Source organism: Colias eurytheme, chromosome 26 (genome assembly GCF_061535395.1).
Source record: "Colias eurytheme isolate Ceu_HAF_F1 chromosome 26, ilColEury1 Martin Lab GWU primary, whole genome shotgun sequence".
NCBI lineage: Eukaryota > Metazoa > Arthropoda > Insecta > Lepidoptera > Pieridae > Colias > Colias eurytheme.
The window spans coordinates 7,259,402-7,278,462 of record NC_143005.1 but is presented as its reverse complement, the minus strand read 5'-3'; the positions used below and the strand labels follow the sequence as shown (position 1 = coordinate 7,278,462).

General features: G+C 34.1%; 2 protein-coding genes and 1 non-coding gene across 3 annotated transcripts; 1 reads left to right on the top strand and 2 right to left on the bottom strand.

Annotated features, from left to right (window-relative positions):
* The first annotated feature begins 10,263 nt into the window (after window positions 1-10,263).
* On the top strand, window positions 10,264-18,205 carry Prosalpha6 (Proteasome alpha6 subunit). Its single transcript, XM_090116916.1, has 6 exons — window positions 10,264-10,378; window positions 10,692-10,942; window positions 11,141-11,300; window positions 11,728-11,937; window positions 12,671-12,844; window positions 17,700-18,205. Exons 1-6 carry the CDS (start codon window positions 10,376-10,378, stop codon window positions 17,718-17,720), a joined length of 819 nt encoding a protein of 272 aa, XP_089973042.1. The 5' UTR covers window positions 10,264-10,375; the 3' UTR covers window positions 17,721-18,205.
* On the bottom strand, window positions 14,117-17,127 carry Naglu (N-acetyl-alpha-glucosaminidase). The gene has a single exon (XM_090116878.1). It carries the CDS (start codon window positions 16,566-16,568, stop codon window positions 14,235-14,237), a length of 2,334 nt encoding a protein of 777 aa, XP_089973004.1. The 5' UTR covers window positions 16,569-17,127; the 3' UTR covers window positions 14,117-14,234.
* TRNAW-CCA (transfer RNA tryptophan (anticodon CCA)) lies at window positions 16,887-16,958 on the bottom strand. The gene has a single exon. It is a non-coding gene; the product is annotated as a tRNA-Trp (tRNA).
* Window positions 18,206-19,061: the final 856 nt, after the last annotated feature.

The window sequence follows — 19,061 nt, the reverse complement described above, 5'->3', positions numbered from 1 at the left end:
TACACCATCATAATTAGATGATGTGACTTGGAAAGATATGTACATTGGTAATATATCAACAAGTACACAAACCTCTGAAATTCGTTAAATTTTATAGGAAAATAGTCTCTTAAAATCCCTGATTAACAGAGTCTATCTACCAGTTTTTCGTAACTCAGCAATTAAATTTAACATTACAAGGATTGTAATTATCTCAGAGGTCTTAAACGCAAACACAATAAAGGGAGTCACAGAAGTCATCTAGGTTTGGTTATCCATAAAACCTACTTCCTTGATATTCGTTTGTTTATCACGCTGCAGCTGAAGGAAAGCGATCTCAATCAGTTTTACTACTACACGAATATAGTATCGTTAAATGTAAGGATGCTTTTCCACCAGAGATCTGCCATGCTTCGTTGCTGTAGAAGCGTTTGATATGATCCGCCAATCATATTATTCATTTATGCAATTGCTCTGGTGCTCCAGTGCTCTGGTGGAAAACCAACCACCCTAATGATATCGTTACATAATTAAATATTTTATAATTGTTTGAGTGCTTTGAGAAGGGGGAAATTATAAAAATTATTACATGCAATGTCTCATTTATTGTTGAAATAGAAGAGGGAGGAAGGTCAATATGTGGGTAGTCGCAACTTTTAAAAATACGATACTTTTTTAATTTATCTTCAAAATGTATATCGAGGTTTATCATTTCAATCTGTAGGTTCATTAATGATTCTGGAATCATTTGTGATATGTTCTCATTAATACAGGAACGCCCACATTTGATATCTATTGAACCTTCATTTTTAAATGAATCTATGAAAGTTGAATAAGGGCTGATTTTTCAATGCTTGGATAAAACTTATCCGTCCAATAAAGTATTACACGATAATATTAAAATGTCACGTAAACTGTCAAATACGGGCAATTAGAATACGTTTTTAAAATGGTAGTTTTATACATTATTCGACGAATAAGTTTTATCCAAGCATTGAAAAATCGGCCCTCAAATGTATTTTGGTATGTACAAATAAATGATGTTTAAGTTTTAAAAAATGAATATCCATTAGGTGTACGCGAATTGTAAATGTATCTTTTTTAATAACGCGGAATCGGTAGTTTTATTTGGTACATCTTTTATTAAGAAAAAACTTTCTTCTTTATTTATATTTGCTTATTTTTGAAATCTGTTAAAAATTATACATCCCCTTCATCCCTTACAAAACACAATTCCAATTCCCATCTTTATTAGTGATTGCTTTCACATATTATATCTCTACATACTTTATCAAACTAAAACATAACTGCGCAATTAATTAAAATCAAACCCATTTAAAAATCCTAATCTCTGATAATAATAGCATTTCCTGATCTCAAACCGAATTAAGACCTATACATTAGCAATTTAAAGGCTTATGACTCAGTTTATGTATTTTTAAGCCCGATTGAAGCAAATACTACATTGTGACGAAATTCTTAAGCAATAGAAAAGACAGGTCGTTGTAAAAAGCGTAGGAGTTTCATTCATAAAACCTACGGTTTTGGATGACATCCAAACTTACAGAAGGACGAAAGTACGTGTTTTATAAGCAGTTTTATGGGCATAATCAATTACTTAGTAATAAATGAAATGAATCAAGAATGACTCACTGCAGCTTGTTTTTTTAGATATTTGCCTGTAATAAGTGCTTGTAAAATTCCTTTTTGGATCCGCTTTATCCATAATTATAAGATTAATGAAAGTACAGATTCATTTCATTTTATATCCAACATAGATATTTTGATAAATCAACGTTTTTGATGCGTAGATATTATAATGAATTATTCAATAAAGCCAAATGGAAATGAGCTCTAGTTTATTAAAATAATGAAAGAGAAAATATGAATGGATATGTAACTGTCTGTTAAAAAAATAACAAAACGGTATAGCTATGGAAGTTAAGCAACTGTGTATATTTATTAATAATAATACGTTTTATTATGTTCAAAATGTATTTTTTAATCACACAGTACCAACTTATATAATAAAATTGTCTATACTTACGTCATAACACCATAATACATTTACTTTATAAGACTGTTGTACAATAAAGAGTACCTAAATAAATAAATAAATACAGCATCGTTTTGTATGAAATTTGGAATCAATAGGTACTTTATACCTAGTTTAACCGGGGTCTAATTTTCAATAATCGACCTTTTATTTTTTCGCTAAATGACGGGATACAAGTACGAGAAATATATCTATATTAGTCAGTTCTTTAAAGAAACGAATCTTCAATGGCGGCGCTTATCATTCCCTCTCGCTCACACACGGCCGTACGGTATGCAAAAAAAATAGGGTAAAGTAAAATGTATTTAATTTTCCCTGTTATAATTTTTGGAAGAAGTGTACAAATACAACCCTCGAATTTAAGGTTTTTGTGGGGGGGAGGGGAGGGGGGAGTGGTGGGAATCCCTCCTCCAAAGGGGGGGGGGGTGAGGAGTCACTTAGTTTCTGAGATATTGGAGTTTAAAGTTTTGAGAATTGCCTTGAAATTGCAAAAAAAAAATATGGACAAGAAATAATATGAACTTTTCACAGTAATATCACCAAGTTTCAAATCGTGGGTAATTATTGTACCGGCGAGCCTAATTTTTTTTTTTAGTTTGTAACATTTTCGCCATTTATATTTAGAATGACAATTATGTATTTGCTATAGTAAATAATATTTTCTTTAATAATATATTCTTTGGGGAAAGTTGTTCAGTTTATGGGCTAATTACGAGACTACGAGTATTAATTGGGATTTTGTTGCGTTCTGTATATGTCATTTGATAGTTCATATAAATACACAAATATCATAACAAAACAGTTTGTCAACAAACAAATTAAAATAATTAACAAAATAATAAATAAAATAATTATCAATTTACGTTATTTTTATTTTCTTTTTTGCTGATCCTACCATCTGTCAAAGTCAGCTTTGGCCGCCATTGAAGATTCGTTTCTTCATTGAACTAGCTAATACTAATATTATAAAGCTGAAGAGTTCGTTTATTTGAACGCGCTAATCTCAGGAACTACTGGTCCGATTTGAAAAATTATTTCGGTGTTATAATATCGCCCATTTATCGAGGAAGGCTATAGACTATAATATATCATCACGCTAAGACCAACAAAAGCGGAGCCACGCGGGTGAAACTGCGGGGCGTAGCTAGTAACAATATAAACAAGCATTCTAGCAAGGTACTCAGATAATAATTACTCGATTACACTTTATTTTCATTTGTCTGCTGATTATACAAAAAAAGGAGTCCTTGCATGCAATTTCATGCATTCTGCATCTAATAGTGAACTATTTAGTAAATTATCTCTATAGTTCAATTTGTTGAAGAAGCTTCAAGAATGAGACTCAACTTTTTGCTTATTAAAACTCTTGGAAATCTTAAAAAAGTATTTTACCTTTAACTTGTATTGGTATAGTTTATAATATAGTTATTAGTTACTTATACCTATAGTTTTATACTTATATTTATACTAGCTTTCCGCCCGCGGCTTCGCCCGCGTTTTCAGAGAAAAATCCGTTCCCGTAGGATTTCCGGGATAAAACCTAGGTATCCTATGTCCTTTCTCGGTTATCAAAATATATCTATACCAAATTTCATGCAAATTGGTTCAGTAGTTCAGGCGTGATTGAGTAACAGACAGACAGACAGAGTTACTTTCGCATTTATAATATTAGTATCCAGGATGGTTTCGTAGTTGGCGTATTCGAGAAATTTCCTATAATTATAACACTTATGTATTCATATTTCTAAACTAATTAACAACAAACTGATTGTAATGCAAGAAGCTATAATTAGCAATTAACTATTTATAATATCGGTGGTAAAATATTATTTTTCTGTATTTTGACGAGGCAAAAGCGCTTCTAAACGAAGTCTAATTGAATGAATAAATTTAAACAATAATTATCGGTTTACGAATTAACGTCAATGCATATTACCTACCACATTATGCCTTTGACCTTTAGAGTAATAGTTTTATCAATTTTGGCTCTAGTTCTGCAGCTTTCTAACTGCAGATTTACAAAGCCAAGACACCCACTATTAGACTATTTATTTTAAATGTGAGGTACCTTATATCGACCAAGTTTTGCCAACCCTTCCATTTCAACCCAGAAATTGATGAATTTGAAAGTTCCAAAATCTTTCCTTTTAGGTTACCTAATGTAGAAACTTTCCATTGGTAACTTTAAATAATATCTAGTTTAGAATATCTACAAAACACGCTAATAAGGTAAACTGTTGAAATTATTGTATTGTCACCCATTTTTGATAAGTGTACAAAGTTTGAATTAAATTGGTCCGTTCACGTTAGTCCGGTTAAATCAGAATAAAATCGAATACGAAGTAGTTTTTTTTTTTTATTTTTTTATTGTCGATAGGGAAGCGCTTGACCACAATCTCGCCTCATGTTAAGCTGAGATGTGGTCTAAGATGGAACGCGTTTCCCTATAGAAGGTACCTGTTCACTCTACACTCTCTTCTTCTTTGCCTACATAGGTACAAACAGGTGAAGCTAATAAAAGCGTGTTAAAAAGTATAACAAGTTAAAGAAGGTTATAAGATAAATCCCACCGTGCTACAAGACACCGCCGGCGACACCGAGGCGACCCGCTAGCGACTATTATTTATTTCGATAATTATACGTCTTAACGCCCATTCCTACAGTAAACTCTTGTTTAGCCTGAGCTATAGGGTAGACTGGGTACGATTGAAACAAAGGACGGTTGAAACAACACGAATATCTCGCAAACCGTTGGTGGGGGGGTTAGGGGTCCAAGGGGAAAATGAAGCACACAACTGTTCTAAACACGAACCACAATGTTGCGTCGATCTCCGCGCGCTTCAGCTGATTTTATAAGACCCTATTGTGTTTTTATGACCAAAAGTAAGTATTTTTGCTTGGAGATTTTTAAAATTATTGGCGTTTCTATTTAAGTGACAGTATTAAGTGTGCGTTTTTGTTTGAAGTGAATCTTGTGGAATATGACATTGTGAATAGTTTTTGTGTATCATTGTTGTTACAATTACTATAACTGTATTTTACCAAAAGTAGGAGTTGGGGACGGTTGAAACATTTTTTTTGGGTACGGTTGAAACATTGTTTTAATTATTTTTTGTTTTTTTAGATGCCGATAGTACGTGTAAGAGAGATTTCGGGAAGACAAATAGACTTACCGAAGTACGAAGACGCATATGAGGAGGTGAAAACCGGAAAATTATTGCGATAAGTAGCAGAGAAGCACGATTATTCGCTTCTAAGGTAAATTCGAATGCGAGATGACTCTGGCGAGCAAGAAAATCAAAAAATGGGATATAATAGAGGATATAACAATAGAAGGTATAATAATAGAAGGCGAAAAATCAGAAAGTCTACTATTTACACTGACACACCAGATAAGGAAGAGATAAGAAAAGAGCAAGAATTAATATTGAAACGAATAAGAGCTAAGCAAGTGAAGAAGCGATTGGATAGAGGAAAATGGAAGAAATTTGATGTAGGAAAATGTAAAAGAAACACCATAAAAGCAAAAAAGAAAAATGTACAGAGGAGATATCATCAGAAGATGAGGAGTAGGTACTTCTGTCTTGTTTGTATGTCACCATATTGAGAGAGCAGACCTTATTGTAAAAGAGTTACTTAATTATTGTTAGATTTAAAATAAAAAATCAATAAAACATATTTTAATACTATATTTTGTATTATTCGCATATTTTTCAACTGACCCTAATCACTGTTTCAACCGCCCCTGGTATGGGGACGGTTGAAACAAATCGGATTAATTTTTTTAATTTGATCTACTGTTTAAAATAATACATCTGGAACTAAAACCACAGTGCCTATTAGTAGACAGATACATGCTCTTTAATTTAACATATTTTTTTCATCGCTCGGGTTATAAAAAGCAAAGTTATGGTCGTTTTAAGTGAAATCGTTTCAACCGTACCCAGTCTACCCTAGTGTAAGAAATATTATAGAAAATTATACCTTTTTGCCATCGGTTCGTTGTAGAAGGTCAAAGATGAGTTTGTGACCAAGGACATGTCATCTTGGATTTCACTGACCATTATTGTCAAAACTAGATTTCCGCCCGCGGCTTCGCCCGCGTTTTCAAAGGAAAACCCGCATAGTTCCCGTTCCCGTGGGATTTCCGGGATAAAACCTATCCTATGTGTTAATCCAAGTTACCCTCTATATGTGTGCTAAATTTCATTGTAATCGGTTCAGTAGTTTTTACGTGAAAGAGTAACAAACATCCATACATCCATACATCCTTACAAACTTTCGCCTTTATAATAGTATTAAGATGAAATATAGACATCGATGGATAAAGTTACGTGCATTTTCTAAATAGATTTAATACCTACACCATACTAGCTCTCAGATACTAGCCGTGTTGGTAACGTGCAAGTTTTATGGTCTCTTTCGGTAATTTAAAAATGTGTCGAAAAAATTTACATGAAGTTTCCAAGCTCAACAGCAACGAACGTTTAAAGACAAAGTATTAAAGCGGACATCGGAAGATTACGTTAATGTTATATCATAGGTATACTATTTTATCATTTAAATACAGCAGCAGCTCCTTAATATTTCTTAAAAATTTAAATTTTTTTTAAATTGAATTTAATCTGCATAAATAGAGATCAATTAGTAGGTACCTAAGCTTCATCTACAATAACTGTTTTAGATTTCAATTATTATTAACCGATACATATATTATTTAAAAGCCGCTAACGACTAAACTTGATCAGCCATAGGGCTTTTAGATATTTGCAAATGGTAGTATAGCAAAATGAAACAGTGTAGTCCGATCAAATGACTGCATTAATACTGTTTATTACCTGACCAAGTAATAGTAAGACGCATTCAACCTGAGATAATATGAACGGAACCTTTTAGACTGTCCGATACGATATTGTATGCAACACAAATCACAATATCTTCACAGCACAGATAAACAACACTGTAGTTGAAATTGATACTTTTAAAACAATAATATTGATGTATGATGTGTTAGATGACTAATATGTTGTAACTAAAGAGTAAATAGTATTTTGTCCCTCACGGCACATTAGTAATAGACTAATCGTTATTATTAATTATTAATAAGTAAACATAATATTATACTTATTTCGTTAGAAGTTTTACCTATACCACAGAGTATTATAATACTATAACGATACATAATTTATGAGATATGAATATCTACATGAGTTAACAATAATTAAATTAATAGTATATAAACGTTTGTAAGATACCTAAGTAAAGTATTATACTTAAACCATTTAATATTCGCATCAAAATGACGTAAATTCTCAAGGGATATCGATCCAATACGATATCCGATAATATAAATCGGATCGGATTACGGATAGTATAAAAGATCTCCTATAGGTACGCTTGCGAGCCTTGCGAGCCACGTGTAAGACGATGTTAGAATGTTGATTATACACTTACAGATTTTGAATGCAACCATTACTTGGGAACTTAGCTTTGCTTTGCTTTGATTCCATAATTGTATTAACTGTAAAATTCTCTTTGTTGAGGTAGCGTTATCTACTATTAAGTAATAAGTATACTGTGGTTGAGGTATTACTTAATCAATAGATAATAATATAATATGGAATCATAGACGTTTTATTAATGCATGCTTTGGTGTACCTAATTGTCAAACTTACTAATTACTTTTCTGTCTGAATACATAACATAACTAATTAATATTATACATTACCTATCTACTCTTAGATATAAAAAGTACCTAAATTATACAAAAAGTATCGCGTTATATTGCACTAGCTATTGCCCTGCGGTTTTACCCGGTGCTCCGTTTCTATAGATCTTAGGGCTGATTTTTCAATCCTTGGTTAAAATTTATTCATCGAATAACGTATTAAACTACCATTTCAAAAAGGTATTCTAATTGTCCGTATATAACATTTTACAGGTAACATTTTAAAATGTTCGTGTAATACTTTATTGAACGGATAAATTTTAACCAAGGATTGAAAAATCGGCCCTTAGGGTGATAATCTATACTTATAATAAATCTGTAGAGAGGCCAATTCTGTACATGAAATATATTTAAAAAAAAACTATGAAGGGGTGATAAGGGATCGCTACTGATGCCAAAAATTCAATCAGTAAAATTTTTGTCTGTCTGTCTGTCTGTCTGTCTGTCTGTATATTCGCTATAGAAACAGAAACTACACGACGGATTTTAACCAAATTTGGCACAATTATTCTTCATACTCCTGGGCAGGTTATAGTAAAAGAATCATGTAAATCGGTGTAGAAACACCAAAGTTATACATGAAATACGCTATAAGTCATCGCGCGTGAATACAGAATCATGCCATAAGGATTATTTTTGTGTATCAGTTGCCGCGTTCGACGCGCTTCGCGGCGGGAGCTATAAAAAGGCGGCGGGTCTGCACCGGTTTCGCGTTGTCACGGCATCACGTGTGAACGGCTGAACCGATTTCGATAATTCTTTTCTATTATATTCCTTGAAGTACGAGGATGGTTCTTATGTAGAGAAAACGTAAATATGTTCCACGGGCGAAGCCGGGGCGGACCGCTAGTATAATAATATAAATAACTAGCAGTCCGCCCCGGCTTCGCCCGTGGTACATATTTACGTTTTCTCTACATAAGAACCATCCTCGTACTTCAAGGAATATAATAAAAAAAGTATTAACGAAATCGGTTCAGCCGTTCTCAAGTTATGCGCTTACCAACACATTTTGGGATTCATTTTTATATAATACTAGCGGTCCGCCCCGGCTTCGCCCGTGGTACATATTTTCGTTTTCTCTACATAAAAACCATCCTCGTACTTCAAGGAATATAATAAAAAAAGAATTATCGAAATCGGTTCAGCCGTTCTCGAGTTAGGTATGCGCTTACCAACACATTTTGCGATTCATTTTTATATATAAGACTAGCAGTCCGCCCCGGCTTCGCCCGTGGTACATATTTACGTTTTCTTTACGTAAGAACCATCCTCGTACTTCAAGGAATATAATAAAAAAAGAATTAGCGAAATCGGTTCAGCCGTTCTCAAGTTATGCGCTTACCAACACATTTTGCGATTCATTTTTATATATAAGAAAGAAGATATATCTTATATTATAAGTTATAGCCTAATAGCCTTCCTCGATAAATGGGCTATCGAGCACTGAAATAATTTTTTGAATCGAATCAGTAGTTCCTGAAATCAGGGCGTTCAAACAAACAAACTCTTCAGCTCTAAAATATTATTAAGCAATTAAGTATTAAGTTAAGTACCTACCTACTTCGAGCTTCTTTGAAAAATGTTTGCACGCCATTCAGTTTTAAAAATTAATATTCGTAGGTATATTTTTATACCTGTCAAAATTAATCAAACATCAAATAATAAAGAAAATAAAACCTTTTATCTTTGCAAATTAACTAAAAATATAAACAAGGTAATGTTCTTTGCAAGACTGCGTAGGTATTGAGATTACCTTAACTTTAGCTGACTAATCCTATTTTAATATTCTTTATCGGTTAAGTACTTTCAAGATTCGCTTTACTCTCCTGATATTTCAAATTTACACTGAAATATTATTATTTCGTAAACAGTAGGTACACTTAATTGTAAGTTAATATGTATGTATGTATCTACCTACCTAAATAAAATATTTATCAAAAATTACAAAAAAAAAACACAGTAACTAAGATGAAACCCATTAGAAAAGGACGGGAAGGTGAGAAAAATGAAAGGAAAACTAAACTACGGTCGATTTGAGTTCGAGAAGTGGTAGATGGGATTTTTTAAGGATAAAAAATGGTCTATCTCGATTTTCGACAAAGATTTTCTACAGGTCCTACTAATGGAAAAAAGTTAAATCGCAAATTTGGAGATAATAAAAAGATTTCATCTTTTGTGTTGGCTAGACTTAAAAATATTCTCTTGATTGTATTAAAATTATTATATTATAAAATCATTTTTTTGTTCTGTGTTATTTTTTAAATTATTATTGATTAAGAAAAATGACAATGTTTTTAATATTACCTTATTTACACTGGACATTGGCGAAGTCCTTTTATTGGGTGGGGCAGGGTGGGGCCATATTCGTGCCATAATCAAAGAAGAACAATAAATTATAATAATTTTTATCCACATTATATTTATCTTAGTGATCTTGTAACACTTTTCGAATAGTATAATCTGTACAAATAAAATTTTGTTTAGTTTATTAATCTGTGAAAGCTGTGACTTGACAATAATACACCACTGACATTTCAAAATTTCAAATCACTTGGCGTCGCAGAGTTTCTGTTTATTAATATTATAAACTTTATTGTTAATTACATACAATGGTAAGATTATTATAAGATTTAAGTTTGCTTGGAAATTTACTCTATTAATTTATTTATTAATGTTAAATTTTTTTGGTATTTTTAACAAATGTATAACTTGTTTGTCGGTGTTATAATTGCAATGTCATTCATTTGTTACATTGCTTAAAAATGCATATAAATGGTACTAAACTGAGTTCTATTAATAAATAATGTTTCTTGTCATATTGCCTTGCATTTGCTGGTTAAAGTGTTTCTTATAATACTGTATTATAATTTGGTGATAGACCGAAAACATAACCTCTCAGATCTCATTAACAATGGTAAATTTCAGTTTCGCAATCAGTATGACAGTGACGTCACAGTATGGAGCCCTCAAGGTCGTCTCCACCAAGTGGAGTATGCCATGGAAGCCGTGAAACTCGGTTCAGCAACTGTGGGTTTGAAAAACAAACAATTTGCCGTGCTCATAGCTTTGAAGAGAGCAGTTAGTGAATTGTCGGCTTACCAGAAGAAAATCATACCTATTGATGAACATATTGGTATTTCCATTTCGGGATTAACAGCTGATGCTAGGATGCTAAGGTAAATTAAAATTTTCATCTAGTTTATGTCCATAAAAAGTTTTATATGCATTAGATTGTCAGTTAATTATTATGAATGCTATTAATATTCAATAGCTCTAATTTTGCTATGATTATGAGATAATAATTTCTTAAACCTGATCTTTTGTTATTGTAACAATATTTAATATTATAAACAACTCAAATTTAAATATTTCAGCCGCTTCATGCGCACAGAATGCCTCAACCATCGCTACGCCCATGACGCACCAATGCCAGTCGGCAGACTTATCTCTCTCGTGGGTAATAAGATGCAGATCTGCACTCAGAGATATGATAAACGACCTCTTGGTGTTGGTCTGTTAGTCGCTGGTTATGATGTAAGTATGAATTTAATATAAACTAATTTAATTAAGCTGTAAAGTTTGTATGTTTGAGTGGGACAAATTGTAAAATTAATTTTGTGTGGGAAGGTGGGTGCAACAATTCTATCTTTACTCAGAATTTTTTTGTAAATAGGAAAAAAATGCTAATGTGGATGAAGCTGCAGGCATAATAGTTAGATAATTATGTATTACTTAATTATTACAAAGTTACACTATGTAATTGATTTTTTTTTTACATAATGTTTTATACAAATGTACAGGTTTGATGACACTTTTATATGAGTGAGTTGATGTGAAGATCACTGAAATTTAAATTCATAATTTTAAATTAAATTCTTTGAGAATTTATCACACAACTATAAATTCTACACATATATGTTAATCATTGTACACAAGTTATCTAATTCTAACATCATTACAGGACCAAGGACCACACATCTACCAAACTTGTCCATCAGCCAATTTCTTCGACTGTCGGGCTATGGCAATTGGTGCCAGGTCTCAGTCAGCGAGGACCTATCTGGAGAAGCATTTGAACACCTTCCAAGATAGTGATCTGCAGGAGTTGGTCGCTCATGGTCTTAGAGCGTTGCGTGATACACTGCCAAATGAAGTTGATTTGAATACTAAGGTAATTTATTTTGGATATTATTATATGCAGTTAAATGTTTAACAAGTATGTAACAAGAAAAAAATGTGTGCGTGTACAAAAAAATAATTTACTATGTATATGCAATTTCACAGAAATATGTCGAATCACGTGTGGTAGGGATAAGAAAAAGATGGCGGGTAACGGAAAAATGTTACACTAATTTTTTTTCCAACCCCGATAAAGAAGTTTCACTTCAATAATGAATGTCTTTGGAGAAGATTTGCCCTGCGTTTGTTGTACCTTATGGATTGATAATAAATTAAATAGAAGAAATATTGTAAATGCAGTATCTCATGTTGTGACAAAATCTATACAGTAAATTAAAAAAACAAATATTATGTAATTATATTAATTTCTATAGATCTGTGAGTAATTCATTGCTTGATGCTCATTCTTTATAGAAAAATTAACGTTCAGTATGTTTCCACATGGATAAAAACTAGATATAAAAAAAAGAACACACGACATTAAAATACGAGACATTTAAACTGTATTTATTGACGTGACAACGTCTTATAATTCGATAGAGCCGGTGCACGCACGAAAAAACATGACTCATGCGGGGTTACCTCGCTCTGAGGCGTTCCATGTAGGTACGGCTTGAAGGGCAAGCGAGAGCGCGGAACGAGCGACAAAGAAGCACAATCGGACGTTGTCACGTTCAACTATCGCAGTAAACCAACTTTACAGACAACCATTTTTTTTATTACAGAACGTATCGATAGCCATAGTTGGCCCCAAAACGCCTCTCCGCGTGTCCGATGAAACAGAACTGACAAGATACTTGTCTCTGGTGGAGGGCGAAGAGCGTCGGGGCGGAGCCGCCACGGGCGACGCGGGTCCCGCGCCCGAGGGCCCGGGGGACCAGGGGGCCCCGCAGCCACAGGTAAGGGCCCTGACCACTTGAAAGGAAGATAAAAAGAAACATTTGACTCCACAGTATAAAAAAGGCGTGTGTGTTGAGCACACGTGTCAGAAGTGAAATTTCTTTGGCAAGATTAAAAGATTAAAGTTGACGACGCGGTTGGCGCAGTGGTAAAGTAACTGCCTACTGAGCCGACGGTCCCGGGTTCGATCCCCGGTCAGGGCAAATATTTGTGTGATGAACTCAATTATTTGTTCTTGGGTCTGGGTGTTATCTATATATGTATGTACAACACAAGCCTTAATTGAGCTTACTGTGTGACTAGGTCGATTTGTGTAATAACGTCCTTTTATATTTATTTATTTATAACAAAATCGTCCATGACGTTATGTTGCCATGACCCGACCTTGAAATTTTGCTCACAACGCGCTTAAAGAAGTTTCACTTCAACAATTATTACAAGCTCTATAGCCGAAGTGAAGTCCCGTGTCCCCAAGTGGCAGATGCATACATCTGTTTCACTGATCGATTTTCTTTAGGGACAAGTATCAATGTACGACAAAACAAGATTAAGTAATTATAATTATTGTACATCAATGCTCCTATGTAAGTATATCAGAATATTATATATTTTACAGTCAAAACCCTGAACCAGTCAATATCCTTATTGACGGTTATTAAGGTTATTAACTGATTTTGTCAGATAAAATCAGTCAATAAGGATATTAACCGACACCCTTAGTCAATAACCTTAGTAACCGTCAATATGGATATTGACTGGTTCAGGGTTTTGACTGTAGCATATACATATTCTAATTTACTATGCTATGAATGAATGAATGAAAATGCTTTATTGCTTTGAAAAAAAAAACATAAAACAAAGACAAGACTTTACAGAAACAGCGAAGGGCGGCCTTTTCGCTATCCTTAACGCCTGTGCTATAATAACCTTTTTATTAAGTTGTGTCCTTGTTCTACTTTGATTCTTATATTATATGGAACCCTGTAGCCTGTGCTATTCAGAGCTAAAATAATTGCGGACCTGACGATAAATTTAGTTGAAAATAGACATTGGAAGTAGGTACTAAAAGTATATTGTATCATTGTAGAAGTAGATGAATTAAACTTACACAAAAAGTATGATTACAATTATTGAAAGTCGATTAGGAACACAGATACGAAAATCTAAATGTTTTCCATCAAAGTATTTATTTATTTATTATTAAAGTATTTATGTATTTATTTATTTTAGTATTAAGAATGGGATAAAGCAATAAAATAAAAATCATTAGAGAAATTGTATAATTATGTATTTTTAAAATATAATATTTTTATTTCATCATGATTATGATACATTAAATGGTATTAAAAAAAATACAAAATATGTATATGTATCTATGAATTAATAAATCTACGTCGGCGTTGTAGAAAACAACATAACGACAGAGGGGGTGTAGCTTAAACTGCTGTCTGATTCGTCTTCAACGTCGGCCAGTGTCGTTTTACCTTCTGGGTCTCTTGGTATAATATCCATTGGTAAATCTTCCAAATCGGATACATATGCCCATTTCTCGTAAATATACAAAGCGGTATCGCCCGCATTCTGACTTGGAATAGAATTTATGTCGACTCTTAGAAATGCCTCTTCGACTGAAGATCTCACAGCGCGTTGAGCGCTTCGCTCGTCAAATGTCTCGTTCCTAAGCTTCGCGTCCATCGCTATTTCCAAGAAAGTTGTCCATCGTGGGCGATAGTAATAGCGGATAACTTCAGCCCACTGCTTGCACGCATAGTCTGTTATTTCTCCATTCGGCCCCCATAGTGTTATTTGATTTCTAGCATTCAATTCATACACATAAGATTCACTTACATTCGCCGCCCATTTCGTTGCACCCGATAGCCATTTTGTTATAGTGAAATCGGCGTTCGAAGCTAAAATATTTTCCATGTCGACCATTACGTCTAGAAATCTATTTATCGATGCATTGAATGTCCAAGTGTTTGTGAATCGGTCGTTCAACACTTGAAGGTATAATTGATCGGCTCTATATTGCAAAGCTTGTCTGGTGACGTCAACGAGGTCGTGTTCAAAACCATCTCTACAATCGGAAGTGGCGGAGAAAACGAAATTTCTAAGCGCATTAAATAAGTCGTCGCTCTTGTACCAAGCCCACGGTCGTATTTTGAAACTAGGCCGGCGTGTTACCACGTATTTACCTCTTATTTTGTTCAAACCATTAAAATCGTATACACTTTTGAATAAATATCGCCACGCACTGGCTGTTGTGTTACATCCGTACCGCCGCTCTGCGTAATCGGCCACCCATTTGTTTAGATCCTGTACCGGTGACGCGCGCCACGCAGACTCCAACATTAAATCATAAACAACATAATTCTGATTAATCCCTTCAGGTGTCAGACCAATACCGATCATCGTGCTGTTAATTCGCTTTCTAGTCTCATACACATCGTTGTTTATCGTATTAATGCTACCGAACATACCCAGGGTGCCTCCGAAGTTGTGTAACATACACCAAATAAAAGGTTGGCCGTAGTACATACGATAAAGATTATATTGAGGCCATTGCTCTGACTGGAGATCCAGAATGAGCATTCTTCCCAAGGGAACTGAGGTCAAAAAGGACTGCACTCGATCCAAAGGCCACAGTAAAGGATTGTGCACAAACATCCAGTTTTGTAACACCCAAACTGCATTTTCATCATGTTCAGTCAGCGTTGTAAAAATTGCTGATGCTGTTTTTTGAACTAACAGTGTAGACCACGGTTCGATTTTGATTTCATTGAAGGGATCAGCTGTGTATATGCCGCTCGTTCCTACACCTTCGGTGACTTTTTTCAAAAACATTTTACCTATTCTGTTGAATAGCGGATCTAACGGGCTCAAAAATAGATTGCAGCAGTAATCGGTGTTGAATTTATTCCAAGTGCTCACTGTATAGAATGTGGAATCGGGAAAAATACGTCCGAACGCTTTCGGGACGTGGCCATTGAATGCGGGGAATATGGGGACCATTCCGAGACGAAACATTTGGTCCACGACATTCGATTGGATTTCCATTTGACCATTGTGCCACGATTGAAATAGTGGTCCGCCCCATCCGTGAACATTTCCCATCCGGAGCCACGAGAGAAATGCGGGCCCTGTGAAATGTTCGCTAATTTCGTCGTCGGTCATTCCTAATTGTTTGTAAATGCTCGCCCAAGCGGCTTCTTGTGCGATCGGTGCTAGGGCTAGGTTAATTCCGTTAAGCACCATCCACTCGACGTGGCTGGTCCAATCTGGGCCCTGCCACCACAAAAAACTGTACGACGCGGTGCACACATTTTGGTAATAGCGAAACCTGTCATTGGCTATAACAGTTTCGTCGACTTCTGGCAACGGATCAGGTATATTGACGTGCTGTACTTGCCACGCTATTTGACTCTTGCAATACTTCTTGAGGTAATAATTGAAGCCCCATACTGCCGCGACGCCGGTGCTCGCTCTTATATGCAGCTGTCCATTCACTGTCCGTAGCACAAACACATCCTTGTGGTTAACAAATAAAACTGGACTAATGTACACGTCGACGTTATTTAGATACTTGTTTATTATCTCTTGGGCGGCTTGTTTTTGCACTTCGGCCGATGTTTTCGTTTGCAATTTTACAGGGTCGAGATAGTCTAAATTTAGAGCTGTAGTCGGGAGTAAGTAAATAATAAATGGAATAATTGCGAAGTGCATAGCGACTGTATTTGTATACGGGTTTGGAATGAATGGTTCGTATAAACGGTATAAGTGAATAATGGCCAGTGACCGATGACCGCGTCTCGGTGTGTGAGATAAGCAAACAAGTGGGTTATCTGAATTTGTTTAGATGTTTGTCTTGTTCAAATAAAGAAGTTCTTTATTTAAACAAGAACTCTATTCATCTTATCCAAGTTATAAAATTCATTGAAATCTAAATAAATATCTTATAACATCATTTAATATTTAAAATTAGTTATAATGGTGAAATATCAAATTATTTATAAACAAAAAAAAAAGAAAAAACTTATTGTATGACCCCGACGTGATTTGAACACGCAACCTTCTGATCTGGAGTCAGACGCGCTACCGTTGCGCCACGGAGTCGTTGAGGGTTTCGTCGAAATTATCCATTAGATACAGATAAATCTTGATAATACCGTGAAAGCATACGTAGAGATTCGTCATTATACAGAACTAGCTTTCCGCCCGCGGCTTCGCCCGCGTTTTCAAAGAGAAACCCGCATAGTTCCCGTTCCCGTAGGAACCTATCCTATGTGTTAATCTAAGTTAACCTCCATATGTATGCTAAATTTCATTGTAATCGGTTCAGTGGTATTTGCGTGAAAGAGTAACAAACACATACATACAGTATACACATCCTCACAAACTTTCGCATTTATAATATTAGGATTATATAGTATTCAATTTTAGATCTAAGGGTCGTCACTCGTCTCTAAAGATAGACTTTTATTATATTAATCTTATATCTTATAATGCCCATGTAAATATATTATTGATAGCCGCTCTACAATTATTTTAAATTAAAAATTAGTAGATGGCCTTTCTGATTTGATAGGGAAATTAATACACTGCATTCAGTACTATAAACATTATAATTAAAAAAATGATACCTATAATGCCTACTATCATATGATAGGGGCAGATGCATTATGCAGAGTAAGTTTAAACTTAGTACTTACTCTGCATAATGCATCTGCCCCTTACCGTAGGACTTTACGTTTTTTTTATATAATCTCATTTTATTAAAAAACTACTGTTTATTTTTTTAACTATTTGTTTTTTCAACTTATATTGTCAAATTTATAACTGAACTGTTTATTCCAGGTTGCCATGGATACGGAGTAACAAGACTACAAGACAGTCTGGAAGGAGAGGAAATAAAAGAAGATTTGAATATCAATGATGCTCCTCCCCACTCCTGTTTCTCTTTAATATTTCTTCCCCCCTCGGTTTACGCTTGTAAAGGTCTGCCTTGGCCAGTGTTTAGGATTTGTTCTAGAGCCGCATAAATGTTTGGTCAAAATTGTTAGAACTGTTATAAATGTGTGGTCAAAATTTATAGAAAATATGCAACAAATAATTTGTTGTATATTATGTATTTTTTATGCTTTTTTACTTACGGAATAAATCATTTTAAAAAAGGTATTAAGTATCTTCTTTTAAGTAAAATAGTATCGGAATCAGTAGTTTTTGTTGTTTCGACGCGCATACATAATAAATCCGGCTTGTTGAAATAGTTTTCTAAACACTGGCCAAGGCAATTCAAGGAATAACTCAAAAATATGTATTTTTTCTTATTAATATTATTCAATAAAACACTGCGCTTGTAATCGTTGTATTTTTTATTTCTTTTCATCATTAATATTAATTATATTTACAATACTTTTTGACATAATATTGTACATTTGTGTAACAAGGTAACAATAGTATTTTGTTTATACAACATATACAGGCTTAAAATACGTTTGTTGGATAAATAATTGTTCAAAAGAAAGAACACCCTTCTTTTATTAAACAACTAGCTTTCCGCCCGCGGCTTCGCCCGCGTTTTCAAAGATAAACCCGCATAGTTCCCGTTCCCGTGGGATTTCCGGGATGAAACCTATCCTATGTGTTAATCCAAGTTACCCTCTATATGTGTGCTAAATTTCATTGTAATCGGTTCTGTAGTATTTGCGTGAAAGAGTAACAAACACACACACATCCTCACAAACTTTCGCATTTATAATATTAGTAGGATCTCCGTCTTATGAATAGTATTTTCTTGCCTTATTTTTGCCAAATAACAACTGTATGAAAAAATATATACTTACATTAAATTTATCACTGATATAAAATTATGTTGGATTATTGGATATGGATAGTAAGTAATAGTTAAAGTTAGGATTGATATGAAACAGCAAACTTGTAGCAAATCTCTGAAAATTGCTTTTCAAACAACCTTTTACATCATTATTCGGTACTGTATAGTGTATAATATTACATATAAAGATCAGAGAAGTCATCTACCAAAGGTTAAGCTTATTTTGAATGTCGTTTTTGTTGTTTATAAAAAAAGAAACAGAAAAGCCGTGAAAAAAGCGGTTCTGTTATCTCTGAAAATATCCTAGATTCCTATAAAATCTACATCATACTATAATTTATTACAACGCCATCTAGTGTAAGTGACAGAAAATTTAACAACAT